Source organism: Rissa tridactyla, chromosome 2, assembly GCF_028500815.1.
Source record: "Rissa tridactyla isolate bRisTri1 chromosome 2, bRisTri1.patW.cur.20221130, whole genome shotgun sequence".
NCBI classification, from domain to species: domain Eukaryota; kingdom Metazoa; phylum Chordata; class Aves; order Charadriiformes; family Laridae; genus Rissa; species Rissa tridactyla.
In genome coordinates, this window is record NC_071467.1 from 117,583,368 (window position 1) to 117,599,804 (window position 16,437).

Here is a 16,437-nt window from a genome sequence, read left to right on the forward strand (position 1 = left end):
GGCTACAAAAGATCGATAACTGAGTTGCACGAGGTCTCAGCCTGTTAAAGCTACTGCCAGGAAAGGAAAGAGAGAAGAAACACAGCCAGAGACACAGTATGCGCTTTCTTATCAGTCAAAGGAATGAAGAGCACGGCATCCTCCCTCCCCAGCCTGTTTCCCTGTATGATTCTCGCCTTTTTCTGAACAGGACGTTACATGCGATAATTGTGCAGCATGCTTGGATGGGATGGGGGTGTAGGAACAGGTTTGGTGTGCCATTCAAGTTGGAAACGCGCCTCGCTGGATTAGTGTCATTTACCTCAGCTCCTGCCGTAATCGCTCTGGTTGCTAACAAGTCATATTCAGAAGACTGAAGGAAATTCTGATTCTGGGTTCAATTACGGGGCTTAATTGCTCTACAAAATATTACGCGTTATACAAATACACTAAAGTAGTGGATTTACGCTCACATGCTTGCATATCAAAAAGAAGATTGCATTCCAAAGGAAACAATCTCCTTAACTGAGAATAAGAGGCTTTAAAAGATCTTCGGCTTGAATGAAAATGCCTTCTTTTTGGAGCCTGGCCCACATCCCTAGGTATAAAGTCCGCTAGGACTTTGTGAGAACGTCTAACAACAAAACTGTGGAGCTGGAGGGACTGGATTCAGCGTTAGAGCACTACTCCTGCCCTGCTAAAACAAAAAGAAATGAGTATCCAGAAGCTCTATTTGCCAAATCAAAATGCTATTTGTTTGCAGGGGAAGAAATGAACCAACATTTATTGATCCCCAAAAAAGATAATTCTGTTCAGCACTAGAATGTCAATTACGTTGATCTTATCAGAACACCTCAGTGATAAAAAGGCTACCAATTTTCTCATGTTGTATCAGTGTCCATATAGTATAAAGGCACCCGTAGGCACCATATAGTATAAAGGCTGGCAGGTAGAAACGGGATGAAATACAGCAATCCAATCCTCTGATTTTACAGCAAGGCAATTATTTTCTCCTGCGTTTTCTAAGAAAAAACTTATTGCATGAAATGGAAAAAAAAAAAACAAAAGAAAATCCACATATCCCAACATAGCTTTTTGCCCTTAACATAGCTTTGTGATGTCGTCTTTGGATGAACAAAATAGTTTCAACATTTCAAGTGTGTATCTTATTATACTTTACCCTTCTCCTCAGCTTCAATGCTATTCACGGCAATTAGATTACCTAATTCGTATGTTTGCTTTGAGTCAAGAGAAATTCAGAAAAGCTAGTGCCACAAGCTTTACCCTCTCTGTTTGCTTAGGATTTTCTCTCTTATGAGGCTGACATTAACTTGGACTATAATGAAAGGTGGATTTTAAATTATTTGGGTTTTATTCAGAAAGTTGGCGGACTGAAACTGTTTACAGTTCTTGATACTCCAAGAGTCCAGGATTATCTACTCAGTTCTTTTCTGTTTAGCCAATCTTACTGGATCAAGAGTTACATTTAAAACTTTCACAGCAAGAAATTTACTTTTCAAACTTACACCACCACTGAATCAGATTCTAGGGCACAGAAAAAATATAACAATGCAGTTTTATTTTTTTATATTTATTTTTCCATTTCCAGCAGTTTCTTGAGTCCCGTTTTCAATAAAAGCAATTAGTAATTCCATCTTTGTAATGATAGATTAGTAATCTATCTCTGTAAACGGCATTGCACACGCAGGACAAGAACTATTGAGCTCCATCCAAAATTATGGTTCTTTACATGCGCACAGGGAAATCCATTGCAAAAGCATGATGAGCGGTTCATAATCTTTTTGTAAAATTGTAATAAGCTTGAAGTACAATACATACATTTCTGTTTTAAAGGCATCTATAATCTTTGTAATCATCTTCATTATTGTAATGCCTAGGGCCCAATCAAGCAGGGGGTCCCAAATTTGCCTCATCACACTAAAAATCAACAAAAGGCTGCTTGCCTTCTGTCTTGCCTGTGTCTCGCCTTCTGCTGTGCCTGTGGACGTAGATCTCTTTTGGTTTTTTTTGCCAGATCAATTCCCTGAACTAGCCCCCTGCAAGGTCACACAGATGTCAGTGCACAGGACAGAAAGGAAACGCAGAATTCCTGATAACAGGACTTGTGAGAAGCAGGCAAGTAGGACCACTGTAGTACCAATTTAGTTTGGTTTACACTGCTGTGAAACTGCAATATGCAGGCCTGGTTCCTCAGTCAGTTTATATCCGTCTAAATCCTGCAGCCAAATGAAGGGAGTACCGCACTTTCCTGCAGTCTCATCCTTCCCCAGCGTTAGGACTAACGAGGCAAGCGAGACAGCCAGACTGTGCCGTCTTGAAACTAAACTGAGCTTTCATGACACAACAGCTGTCATCAAGAGGTCCCACCAGCCCTCATCTGCCCCCATCTAGCTTCTGGCTGTCTGCTTCTACTTTCCCTGTGCCAATTCTGGCACTTGCTTAACCCCAGAGTGAGGCAATTTAGGAATCTGAATCAGCAAACAGCCAATTCTGTGGGGGAAAAAAAAGTATGTGTGTGTGTGGGATAAATTAAAAAAAAAAATTACCTCCCTGAATTTTTTACACGAAGTCAAATAAACACCAGTTCTGGTGTTGAAAAGGGAAGGATTGTATACATGTCAGCAGGGCAAGAAATGTACTGCCTGTACCACCAGCAGCTTGCAGTGTAACACGGAGCCTCCCAGTATCAGAGGGATGGCAGACCAACATCACCATCCACACTGCCATTGACAGGGGATGAATAACTTCCCGAGTCCTGTGCTTCTGCCCGTAGGACCTGTGAGCAAGCCAACTCACTGATACCAGCTCTGTCATTTAGCCCATTAAATTGACCCAAAGTGGTCAGCGAGCGCAGGACCTGGCTGTCCTGGTTTGAGCAACGCAGGACTAATTTCTCTTCTAATGCTTGGGAAAACTGCACTTTTAGAGGACTCTAGTGTCTGAATTTGTGAAAATATTTACTTCATAGCCAGCTATGGTATGCAGGTTTCAAGGTCTCAGCGTTTTCGAGCCTAGCCAGGTGCAGGGATGAGGAGAAGCAAGACCTGGGCATTCACCCAAGCTGGACAACAGGATTATTTCATACCATGAACGTCACATTCAATATAAAGTAGAAAGTTTGCTGTGTAGTGTTCCCTCTCTCCTGTGATGGCAGTGGTCCATAAAACTTCCTGCCCCGGTGCCGAACCACTGAGCCCTCCCAAAGCCGTAGCGCTCGCAGTGTCCGACATTTGCTGTCCACTGCCGGGAGTGCACAGCTTCTGCTGATGGAATTGGCTGAGTATAGCCCTTGTATATCGTATATTGGTACTGGGATCAATATTGGCTCTTTAGTATTATTAATGTTAATTATTTAGTCTTATACTATTAAATCTGTTTATATTTCAACGCTTGGTTTTCCTTGTTTTTCCCCGATTCCCCTTCCTGGGTGGGGAGGGGGTCATCGGGTGATAGAATAATTGTCTAAACAACAATAAATTACCGTGGGTTTCTCAAAACATAGCACCGGCACAGGGGACAAGACCTGGCCCACGCAGAACAAACAGCCTGGGTGCGAGGAGGGGGGAAGCCACCTCCTCTCCTCTCCTCTCCCTGCATGTGACAACCACAACGGTACTTCCAGAGGCCCGAGAGGCCACACGACCACCATGCGACAAGGTGGAGGGAAGGAACGCAGGAGCGGACACCCAGGGGACGCCGACCAGCTTAAACCGACCCTGAACCACCACCCCAAGGCGGAGCGGCTGCACTGAGGGGGCCCTGTTTTAAACATTCCTGCCAGCCCGCACGTGGCTCAGCGACGCCGCAGAGGGGACCGCAGGCTGCCCGCCCACCGAGCGGGCTCCCCGGGGGTCCCCCCGCCTCACAGCGGGGCCGCGGGAAAAGAGGCAAAGCCGGGGCCGCGCTGGCACGGCGGCAGCTTCGCTTCCCCCTCTGCGCCGGAGCTTCTCCACCTCTTACCGCCCCACAGAGCTCCGCTTCCCCCACAGCTTCCTTCCCTCTCCCCTTCGCCGCGCTGGGGAGAGGCAGGGCGGGCGCTCCCTCCCCTAGCAGCGGCTCCTCACCCACCTCCCCTCAGCGCCGCCCCGACCGCCCCACAGCCGGCAGGGTGCCCTAGCACCCTCCGCACCGCTTCCCCGATTCCTCAACGCTTCCTCCTCCTCTTCCTCCTCGCCCGCCGCCGGCTGGCACCGCCGTGCCAGGCCGCGAACCGCCCTCCCCTCTGCGGGCAGCAGTGCGGCGGGCAGCCGGTCCCACCGAGGGGCGGGGGGGGGGGGGGGGGGGTGGTGGTGAAATGTCGGACTGCGCAGGCGCCGCCCGCCGCAGGGCCGCTCGCCCGCCGCAGCGGAGGGGCGTGGCGGCGGCGGGAAGGGGGCGCGGCCGCCACTGGCCACGCCCAGTCTAGCTGGCGCCGGCCGGGGCGGCCCGCGGCGGGACGCAACTTCTACGGGACGGAGGCGGTGGTACCGGGCGGAGCGTGAGCGGCTCCTCAGGGACTGGACTGACTCGACTCGACTCGACCCGGCCCGGCCCGGCAGGAAGGGAAGGGGAGCAGAGAAGAGAGGCGCTGAGACCCGCCGGGGCGAAGTTTGGGAAGCCACCCCTCGTTTTGGCCAGCGGGAGGGGCCGGAGGCCGCGGCGTCGGGAGCATGAGAGGTCCGCCCCGGCCTCGCTGCTGCTGCGTCCGTGGGAGGATGGGCCGGTGCCCGCGGCGGTGAGAAGGCGGCCCCCGGGGGATCGCTCCTTGGCGCCTGCGGGCGGGAGGAGAGAGCGAGAGGCGGCGGCAGCTCCCGCCGGGACCCCCCTCAGCCCGCGGCCGTCTGCCCTCCGCTGAGGTGCCTGCAAGACCCCCCCCCCCTCTCCGCCCCGCCGGGCTGGCTTTAACGCCTGTTCTCACTCTCGCTTTCCCTTCCCGAGGAGGGGCGGCGGCGGCAAGGAGATCCCCGAGGACGAGGCGGAGGCGCCTGGAAAACCCCTGAGCCCGAGGAGGCGGCTCCCCCCGACCTCCCCCTGCCTTCCCCCCCCTCATCCTCCGCAGCCTGCCCGAGCCTTTGCCCGCCTTCCCTCCTCTCGCTACTCGGGGCTTCACCTTTGCGGGCGGGCTCGGGGAGGAAGGAGGCCGGAGGGAGCCGGCGGTGCATGGAAGCGGCGGGCGCGGAGCCGGGGCGGAGAGGAGGGAGAGGAGAGGCTCCATGAGGGCCGCGGCCCTGCCGGGTGATCGCCGCCTCGCCGGGCGTTTCCTTCCCGCCGCCGCCGCCCCCCGCCCTGCCCCGGCCGCCCTGAAGCCGGTGGGTCGGTTCGTCACCCCAAGAAAGTTTTCGTCGTCCGTGGCCGAGGATGGAGCCCGCCGGGATGGATTATTTCTGCGACCAGGTGCAGCAGAAGGACGTGGGCCGCAGGATGCAGGTCGGGCAGGAGCTGCTGGAGTACCTGGGGGACCCGGCGAGGTCCCCCGACCTGGAGCAGGACCAGCAGCGCCTGGACAAAGTCATCGACGAGTTAACAGGATGGGTCAACTCTAGCAATTTTAAGGTAAGGGTGCTCGGCGAGGCTTGGTAGAGGGGAGACCATGATTCATGATGGTAGGGGAAGTGCAGGGCTCTGGGTTACTTTTTAATCAGGCAGGAGCAGAAATAAAACTACGTTTGTACCAGTTCTTATTCCTGACGGTCCGCAAAGGGAAATTTAGAAATTTTGGGAGGGTTGGTTACCGTTTTATTTTTTCTATTCCTCTGTCCAAAGAGAAGTGCTAGCGGATTTTTTTAGTTTTGCTTTTGTCGTTGGCTAAACGTTTTTGCACATAATATTAAAAAAAAAAAAGCCACGCAACTATTTTACAGACTCGGGTTGTGTTTATTATTCTGAAATAAGATAGGTGATGATTCTTTCCTTTCTTTTTTTTCGCTACCGCTCCCATTCCATGGTCTCTGTACTTGGGTGTAATGTTTCGTGGGATTGCCTTTATTTTCTGTAGGCCGTGAAGAGTGCTGTTCCACCGAGTTGGCGTTACACCGGCTGCGTTTTACACCATTTAATGAATAACTTGCTTCTCGGGGTTCCCCTTGTGAGTTTAAAGTTGTTTATATCGCCTTTAGGTGACTTTCCCGTCCGTGGGAAGTTATGTAGTAGCTTTGTAGCAGCCCGATGATGACTCACGTTTCGCTTTTTTTTTTTTTCTTTCGTGCGTTTTAGGCTGAGATACAGCAAAACACTGATTACTCCTTCACACGGCTCTTGTAATACTTATAATTTTTTTTCTGATGTTGGTCAGCCGATAACACGATTGACAATGTAGTTTTACTGCCAAGGACGATCGTATTCGCATTAGGGATTTTTTTTTTTTATTTATTTTATTCCCCCCCGCCCCCGGTGCGTGGCCGGGCCGGGCCCGCGTTGCCGCCGGCGGGTGGCGGTGTGGGTCTGCGATGCCGAGCCGGGTCCGCCCTTCCCTCCGCCCTTATTATTATTCCTTGCCTTGGAAAGCGGATGGACTTGCACTTTGGGCCTTTGAACTTGGAGAGGTTATTGTCATTTTTCTCCTATTTGCTTAGGCTCAGGAGGCAGACGTAGGAGTAACTCGTAAGGGCAGTATGTTCATGAAACGGGTATTTTTCTTTTCTCTGTTGACTTTACAGTGCTGTGTACTTGCCAGTGTTTGCGCATAGCACTTCAGAGTTTGAGCTCTGAAACTAATGAGGCTTAACTCTATTTGCGCCTATCATTTATTTTTTTGGGAAGTGTATTTGTCATGAAAGGTCGGGTTAGCTTGGGGAAATAACGTTACATTGGACAAGTGTAATTTATTTGCTTTTAAATTCCTAATCTGAGGGCAGTTGTTGGTGATAATTGATTACTATGAAACCTAGACAGGTCTTTAAAAATACACTTTTGTGTAACGAGGACTAGATACTTATTTATCTCAACAGGGTAATGTAAAAGGCTTTTTTGTGCACTTTTAAATTGACAAAATTGGGCATGAACACTTGAAATTTCCTTTTCAAGATGTTTTTTTCATAATGCAAGACATTCTATTTGCTGTTGATGTAAGGTGGCAAGTGAGAACATGGCTGTTAGAACTGCAGGACAAATTAAGAATATGCAGTACTCCAGATCACAAGCCTCAGTCATACAGGATGAGATTGAGAGTATTACAAATTCTAAGAGGTTTTAAAAATGGCTTGCATAATAATTAATTATTTTTTTTACCTCTTCTCTATGTCTACGTACCAGTGGCTCTTTATACACACAACATTCCAGTTCAAAGCATATTATATGCACTGTATTAACTGCAAGAGCAAAAGTTCTTGCACGTTTTTCTCATGATCAGTTCTGCTGTTGCTGTCAGTCACTGCCACAGCCAGGGTCTGCTGCTCCAAAAAGAAAATTAAAAATATTCTGGAAAACTGTGGTTTGCATCTTATTTGCATATTTTCTCCTACGCAAGCATAGATGTTACGCACTTAAATGTTAGATCTGAGTTTGTTATTAAACTCAGGACCTGAATGATATCATAAAGTAATGAGTACCACAGACTTACCTGTGTTTTTTCAGAAAAATATTAAAGTAGTCTTTATTTTTGATTACTGTATTTTTCATAATTTGTTCATTACCCTTTCCCCTGCTGAGGAATGGATATATAGAGCACTTAGGCAATTCTGCTTATCATCTGTTTCGTCTTAGATCTTGCTAAAGGTCTTGCAGGTCTTCAGAGTCCCAAAGTAATTAATTCCTCCCCATTGACATGGCTGTTTAATTGAGCAGTGAAAATGATTGGCCACTGCCTTATTTATCAGAACTGCTGAGCTAGATGAATTGGAGTGAGAAATGGGGAATGCTGGAGGAAGTTCTGAGGGGTAGCATTACTTCCATTGTAGGTGACCAGTATGGATAACAAGGGAATAACTAATGTAACTTGCTCTGGATGTGCTGTTTCTTTCATTTTATGTGAAAACTCAGTTCTGGCGTGCAGTGCTCTATGCTGACCATACCGAAAGAAAAGATGCATGATCTGGGAGCTCTGGGCTCCACTTTATTCCATGCCTGAGAAGAGAAAACTTTCTATGAAATGCAACCCTAGAAAGTTTCTGCCTCATATAAGCAGAAGGGAAAGGATCTGGAGAGGGTAGGAATAGGAGGGTTGATTTAGCAGACTTGATAACGAGTGGGGAAAAAACAGAATAGGTGTTCAGTAAACAAGTGTGGACTTGTTATAATCAAGGTTGAATTAACTTGTCTCAAAAGGGTTTTGGCCATCTAGATAGTGCTTTTGCTTTTCTGAAGTTTGCAGCTATTTATAGTGGTTTAATAAACAATCTGGCAGTTCCAGACTAAGGAAGCAGATAGGAAAATTTCTGAGTTCATCTAGCTCATTGAAGTGGAAAATGCAATTACCAGTTTGAGTTACTGATAAATTAAAAAGATGGGATTAAGAATGTGTTGACTCATCTGCAAATGGTACAGAGTTCTAGTGAAAGTTGGTTGCAGAACACGGGGAAGTGACCTAGAGAGAGAGAGAGATGAGTCATCTTTAAAGGCTGACCTTAATGGTGTATTACAGGGACTTCAGTTACAATGTCTATGCAGTCAGTGATAAATTAGCTTCCAGAGACCGTTGAAAACTCTGCAATGTCAGGGAGTACACAGATGATGTGCATAATTTAAACTTTTATTTTAGACCTCATTAAAATGAAAGAGTTGTTCACTGAGCTGAAAATTGTTTGCTTGGTATCTTGATACCGTGATCTGATTTATTTCATGTTGGTTGGGATTGACTTATCTTCCTACAATGTAGAGTGTTGGGGTTGTCTTTTTTTTTTTTGCTTGATTTTGTTTGTTTTTTTTTTTCCCCAATTTTTTTCCAAATGTTTTCCCAAGGCTGTGAGGAATAGTGGAGGAAAAAAAAACAAATAAGGGCAGTGAATTCTGAAATCTTTTTAGGGAGCAGGTAAGCTGGATGAAAAGTATTAAGAGTTGCGTGGTGTTACTATTCTGCTGGTATTTGTTCTCCTAAAATTTTGAGATATTTGGTAATCTCAGAAAACTGGAAAGTTTAAACTCAAACATTAACACCATTCAGGTGAAATTCAAGCAGTAACTTAATTCCTTGTTTTGAGAGTATCACTACTGATAGATATTTGCTGGCTTTACTAGTGAACATAGATGTTCACTACGTATACATTAATAGTTTTAACAGGTACTAGTAGTTTTAATTAAGTCTCTCTTGTACTCAATAGTTACTTGAAATAATGACAAGATTATTTAACTTTGTACAGTCTTGTAGCTCAAACTGTTCTGTGTCTGGCTCAAACAAGTAATCTGGAAATCTGTGTTGAACATCTGCTGAAGAGATATAGTATGGAGAAATACTACTTTTAAGTAGAGCTTTGCAAGCCTGCTCTTGGCTGTTAACCTGTTATGTGGTTGGTTTTTTTTTTTTAGGCCCATCAAAATGGAATAGTTACCCTCATAAAATTTATTTTTTGAGCAATAAAGCCAAATTTCAGTTCTTTATGCAAATCACACCTGATCAGAAGTAATAAAAACCTATGACTAAAATTCTGGTAGTTTCTCAAAGTAACTTTATGCGAGAAGAGTAATTGGTAAATTTTGTGACTGAGTCGTCTTTGGATTTCTTACCTTTGTAGTCGATATTTTAGCTTGTTTTGTTCTTCAACTATAGTAGGAAAATAATTGTAATCACTGTTTTCATGTCAGAGCAGCACATTGTCTGCCACACAAAGAAAAAGTCGTATTTCACACTATCTGATAGCGTGGATCATCTCTTTCTTTCAGGCAAATCCTTGGAGTTATCTTTTATTCTATGCACTATGTAGAGTGAAATTTTTCTTAGCTGTGTTTGTCTCAACACCAAATACTGAAAGATACTAAAATACCAGTAATGTTGTTGTTGCGTTTTTGTATTTTCTTGGTTTGGCAAGTATTTATTTTGGTTTGTCTTTAGTTCAACAAAAGGCCAGCAGGAGGAGCTTTCAGTTTCCAGAAAGGAAGGGAAGATTTGAACTGTAATTTTGCAATTAGTTAAGACAAGTGGTTAGGATGTTTGTCTGAAGTCCTTGCAAGGAGATAACAGCAGTTATAATTTCGTTGACTGCATGTGAGCGTGTGTGGTGGAAGCTAGAATTTAAAGTTGTTTGAACAAAATGGAGATACTGAGATCTGGGAGGAAAAAAAAAAAAAAGAAAGTTCAGAATTAAAAAATGGGAAGTCCTACGTTTCAGTAAGAATAACTGAATGCACAAATGCAGGATGTAGGGCATGTGCTTGAGTAGCAGTCCTTAGGAAGAAAATGTGTGGGTTATTTTGAATCTGAACACAAGCTGACGAATGCTACGCAAAAGGCAAATGTTGTAGTGGGTTGTGGGACTGTAACTTGCAGGACAGAAAAATGGAATAAACCCCTTTATTTTTCAGTTACTATGCAGATTCTGGTATTTTCATAGTGTTTATTAGCAAATAGTGGTAATTTCAATGTCTTTGTTGGAGGAGAAATGTTTGACATTAAGGTCTTTGCTGAATTTCATTATTCCTTTTTTTTCAAGTTGTTTCATCTTAACTATGGGAGCTACTTCCCTTATTTCTATGTAAGGAGAATGTGCTTTGACCTGTCCATCTGTGAATCCAGTTTTAGTTTTCAAGCTCAATGATCCAGTTCTTCTTGAGTAATAATTATTATTTTTTCATGTATTATTTATGTTCTGCTCATAGAATGTTAAATAAACTATTGATTGTTAGCCAAATAATCAAGCAGATCTCCAGAAGACAAGGGAAACTTGCAAGAAGTTTTAATTACGTTAAGCTTAATTAGGACTAATTTTGTCCAGCCTTTAATTAGGAATGTGAAATAGGTAGTCTCAAACTCTCAGACATCTCCTCCAGAGGTGGAATTGTCAGTTCTTAATTGTTTTGCAGCATCAGTTTGTGTAACCCAGCCTAACTGTAGTCCCTGTTGAAATAGCAGCTCCGCTTCTCCTGTGGCCAGGCATTTTCACCCTTGTTCTTGAGGCAATTAACTTTCTGTGATGTTGAAACACTAGAAAACGAATTCAACAAGCTGACTGGAGTGATGCTACAGAAGACTTAAGTGCACCAGATCAGATATGCCTGCAAGTCAAGAGGGAGAACAGAGCTATATCCCTTTTAAGCCGCAGTTTAATTTGGGTGTAAACGGAGACCCTTTCCCAGCTCTGTGCAGGGTGCAAGAGGAGAGGTGCATCCTTCAGAGTTCACAGCGGGAGCCATGCGTAGTTCAGCGTCTGTTTTTTGGCAGGATCGCTGATTTAAGCAATTTCTTCCCTTGGCTGCTGAATTGTGATGGTGCGTCATGCCTTCATCGCGCTGCTGCGAGTGGTCGTGTGGCTGCACAGCAGACAGGCTCAGGGAAGAGATCTGGCTGAGAAGATGCTTTCTCTTCTTCATTTGTTGGACTGGTTTCCAAAAGCAGGTTACTATTCAGCTGCAGGAATCCTTGTCTCCTCGCAGCAGAGGAGCTGCTGCAGGGGTAGGAGTAAGTAGCAGAGAATGGGAATCACTGTATGTTTAATACAATTTAAATCAAAGGAAATGGGAAAGACAATAAGAGACCTTGGGCATGAAAAGAATTATGTTCTTCTGGAAGTACTAAGTCCTAAAATAAAGCATTTCTTTGTTTTGCTCCATCAACATGCTTAGAAAGGCTTTGAAGGGCAATTTTCTTTGAGGGGGAAAAAAGCCCTCCTTTTTTCTTTTTTTTTTTTTACCCCCAATTATATATTCTAAAGAGAAATACCATACATATCATTGTCTTCCCACTGAGCCCTGCTTTTAAAGAGACTCCGTTTTCAAACTTTTTCTACTGCAGCACATAAACTTTAAGCCAGACAATCTCAAAAAGAGAATGGCTTAAAATGTCAGGTGTTGCTGTATCATATACTTCTGGTTTATGCTCAGTGTGCTTTGAACAATGTCTATAAAAAATTTGTGACAATGTCAAGGGAGGAATGTTTAATGTACCTATGAATCAAACTGTAGATATTCCTGTAATGGATTAAGCCGGAGGCAGTACATGGCACATTTTAGAGTACTGGTCACTGTGTTGTCCACAGAATTCAGAACAGTTTGGAGATCACACTTTCAGTCTGAACTCGAGTCAGTTTAAAGATCATGAGAGATTCTGAAATAATAGAACATTGTAAACACTTTTCCAGTAGCCATTTTGAGTGTTACACTAATGTGTTCTTCAAAATTGGGTAAATGTTTCTTAATTAAGGGGGGGGGCAGGGAGAGAAATGTTACAGTTCCCATCATGGGGAAAGGGCAGTAAAACAGATTCTTTTATTTTTTTAATATAAACTTTAGAATTTTTATGACAGCACTATGCTTGCTTGTTTTGGCTGCTATACAGGAGAGGTCAAACTAACGAGGACCTCCCACATCTATGCCTGTCAAAGGGCCTCTAAGGAAACCCAGCCTTTTCAGTGCTGAACTACACTCATCGGTCTCTGGATAAATATGGGTGATTCATTCAGTAATGCTCTGGTGGTGTGGTTACTAGCAGTGCAACACTGAAGTGATTTGTGGTCAGCTATCACAGAAGGATTGTGAAAGGAAGATTATCCTAAGAAGTCTCGTAGTGCATACCCCTTTTGAGAAGGGGAGGGTTGGAGCTGATGTATAGTTTTAACAGTAGCAAAGGTTTGATAATCTCAGGAGAATCTTAGCTTGTAGTCCAAATTATAGTTGCAGAACATTGCTTTGAAGTCAGTAAGCTTGCATTTTTAGATAGAGGAGGCTCTGCGTTTGCGAAAGAACTTGCGATTCAAGTTATAGAGCTTGAAGACTTTATGTTAGATTACCAGCAACCTCTGTCTCTCCTTGCAATGCGAAGTGATGTGATATACATTAAAAAAACAACCAAACAAAAAACATTGTGCACATCTTTGAAAGTGTGTCATATGTACCCTTGAAGATGAAAGAAGCAAGAGAATGGAAATAATGCTTTCTTGTCGGCTAAAATATCTAAAGTATAGATAATGTGTGTGGCAGCTTCAGCAGCTGGGACTGCAATTGTGGCTGCTGTCAGCAGAGGCAGCTGCCCACTGATGCTGAGTGGGAGGATTGCAGCAGTGCATTTCCTTGTACAAAGGAGAACCGGGTCTGAAGGTGACCTGGCTGGGACAGAAGAACCACCTGGGTTAAAGAAATGACCCAGGAAAATCAAAGCTTCGTTCTGTCCATGGAGCTGGGGATAGTTTTTGGTATCTGTGCAAGCTTTTGGGTTAAGGGAAGGAATGGAATATGGGTAGATCTTGGAGATGTGCAGAGAATTGGAGTGGAAAACAGTAAAGGGAGCAAAAAGTGATTGAGTATCCTGTGAAATAGGAGCAAAGAAGTGTATTCGGGGAGATGAGTAAGGAGAATTAGGAATAAACCTTCAAGAAGTGAAGCAGAAGAGACTGCACAAACATACATGTTTTTGTTTCATGTTCAGCTACTTGAAAGGTGCTTGAGACTGAGAATTGAGAAAGTACCCATATGGGCTTGGCTGATGGTACTTAAAACAATAAATTCTCATGTTTTTGCATTGTAAGATGCACTGCATTGCAGTGCTGGAACACTGCTTGTTCTTGCAGGGTGTAGTTGTTTGGCATGCTGTTTTGTGTTTGTCAGTCGATTGTTAGTGATACCACAGCTGTCCCCATGGTGACAGGAAGTCCAGTTCCTTAACTTCATTCTTTCGGAGCTCCAGATAGTGACCTCCATAATTCCCCCATTAGATTCTCATGACTAGTTAGCAGATTGCGATCTACAGAATCTGTATTTCCATATACAGTTCAGAGATCCTATGACTGAATCCAGGGACGTTTGTATTAAGGTCATTTGGCAACTTATGTAACTAGAGATGGTTTCCTGCCAGTGTCCCGTCCCTAGACGTCCCCCCGCAGGGACGGGAAATTACAGAATCACTGTAAGAATAATAGTAAGCATGCATGGTTAACCAGGTATGGTTTGAAGGACAGTATTTCTTTTACTAGCGAAGGCTTAGTTGCCTGGAAGTTGCCCACAGAAGAGCAGTGGCAGTGCTGAAAAGAGTATGAAGAAGGAAAGCTGGAAAAGGAACAAGCTGCAGAGGAAGAAATAGGCTCAGTTCCTAATCACTGGCTCAATCCATCCTTCTCAGTTGGGTTGGCAATGGTGTTGTGATCTGAGAAGTCAAGGATGGTCCTGAACACTGGCTTGTTAAAGAGTAGCTCAACAACTAGCGAATCCAGTTCAAATAAGCCTAAATTTCTTTTCCACTGTGAACCTGAAAAGCGGTATTTAAATGCATCAAACAGTAGTGAGCTGATGAATCAGTCTCAACGTACAAAGGCTCTTTCTAGGCAGCAGGCAAAAGGCTTAATGAATGCAGAATAAGAAACAGATCCAATGATTTTAATCCCAGAAGAAATACATCCCTCATTGAAGCTGGTAGCGGAAGAGCCATGATGCTAGTGAGAGGTTTTTTCTGTCGACAGTAGAGAGCCTGTGTTGGTACATGGTCCCACACAGTGTCTGAGAGCTTGGAACTCTGTTCTTGCAGATCTGTTCTGCCTTGACTTGTGGGGTTGTTTTTGTTTGGGTTTTTTTTGTTTGTTTTTTAATGCTGCTCATGTCACCCTATACCAATTGTTAAGGAGTCCTTCCACCTTCCAAAGGGCTGCTTGAATATTGCATGGATGATACCTACCACGAGATGCTTTAACTCAGAACGTCGTGTATCAAAGCAGATAAATGTTAAGACTGATTTACAAAAATAGTAAGAGGTAGTTTATTTGGTATGCTCTGTAGTGGTATGCTTCAGCTGACTTGTTTTGAAATGTGGCCTGAGAGCCAATTTTGTAGCTAGAGCAGTTTCCCATTACTTCCAGCCTGAGGTTGCATCATGCTTTCTCACGCTGCAGATGTGACATTTCATACCTTCTATCTTTTCAAAGTTGCAGACCACAGAGGACTTTGTATGAGCTAAAGAGTAACCATCATGTTGTAGGTAAAGGATTGCTCCTTTAAGACTGTAGTTGTTGTTTTGGCCAAATTGGCCAATGGCTGGCGACAGATGCTCCCCCCAACCTCTCATACACAGAGAGGTGGAGGAGAGGTAGAGATTTACGAGTTTAGAAGAAACTAAACTAATGAAATCTTAATAATAAAATAAAAAGGAAAATAATGAAATAGATACTGTATATACAAAACCGTAATAAGCTCCCAGGATGACGTCACCAGCAGGCACTGGGGAAGTCCCAGGCTGGACTCAGCGATGGGTGGGAACTGGATTCCACAGATGGAGTCAGGAACACGTGGATCGGGATCAAAGGCAGATGAAAGATAGGGTCCTCCTCAGACATCGGCCATTGAAGAAAGAGAGTTGACCCTTTGAGCCCTCAGCTTTTATACTGAGCATGGGGCAGATGGGATGGAATACCCCTGTTGGTCAGTTTTGGGTCACCTGTCCTGTCTGCTCCTCCCTGCAGGTGGGAGCCCTCTATGCTTTTACATTTCGGACCCTCCAACAGGGCAAATAACAAAATTAGCTGACCTCGGTTGTTACAGTGACAAGTATAAGCAAGAGCCTCTCTGCATACCATTCCTTGGCACAAACTGTGAACATTGGTCTTATCACTCTGAGAATGAACCGTTTTTGACACAATGGGCTGTTAATTTCAGAGAGTTAGAAGAGGTCTAGCTAAGAAATAAAATTACTGAACAGAAAGTTGGTTCTGTTTTACCTCAGACCAGGACGCTAGTCACCTGTTCCCTTACCTCTTATCTGTAAAGGTGCTTGTTTAGTTGCTGTTAGAGAGATGAGAATTTCACAGCAGTGTTTACTACTTTTGCATTTCTTAAAGCCAGGTTTAGTCTCTTATCTTATTCTAACTTAGAAAGGTAACTTCTGAAAGCTTTATTTCATCCTGTGCAGTTTAAACTATATATTTTCATACAGTATGTGCATCACAAGACAAAACTACTCATCAGGATATTTAAATTTATGGTATTTACTGAAGTGGCTTTTGTACACTAATTATTGAAGTAGAACTCCTACTGCATTCATTAAGCAAATCTTTGATAGACAGTTACAAAGAGCTGACACCATATTGACAAGTGCTTTAATGGTTAATCAAGATAAATGTGACTTGCATAAGATTAAACTTTATCTATTCACAGAGAGGGATACAAAAATATGGAATATGCAGGCATTATCTCAGTGGGTGCTCTTGATCAAAACAAAATACTCTTAACAAAATTAAATACAAGTTATCAGATTCTTTGTTGGCAGTAACAGTCGTGGTAGGACGAATAGCCATTTCTTTAGTTATCAAGCCTCTGACCCTTAGGTATATGGACATTCAAATATTCCATATGGCCACTGTTTTTACCCAGGTGGGACTTTAAAGCCAAACAATT

The 16,437-nt window shown here is 44.1% G+C and overlaps 1 protein-coding gene across 26 annotated transcripts in view; it reads left to right on the plus strand.

Moving 5' to 3' along the window:
- Positions 1–4,395: 4,395 nt before the first annotated feature.
- The window catches only part of CLASP2 (cytoplasmic linker associated protein 2), a 154,817-nt gene continuing 142,775 nt past the window's right edge, over positions 4,396–16,437 (plus strand). For 14 of the 26 annotated variants that reach the window (XM_054193586.1, XM_054193583.1, XM_054193584.1 and 11 more), the window contains exon 1: positions 4,397–5,532. In XM_054193586.1, coding sequence (XP_054049561.1) covers positions 5,338–5,532 — 195 coding nt within the window. In that variant the 5' untranslated portion in view covers positions 4,397–5,337. Of the gene's footprint in view, positions 5,533–16,437 lie in introns of all 26 variants that reach the window. The other 12 variants (XM_054193579.1, XM_054193581.1, XM_054193591.1 and 9 more) reach the window with 2 other exon arrangements.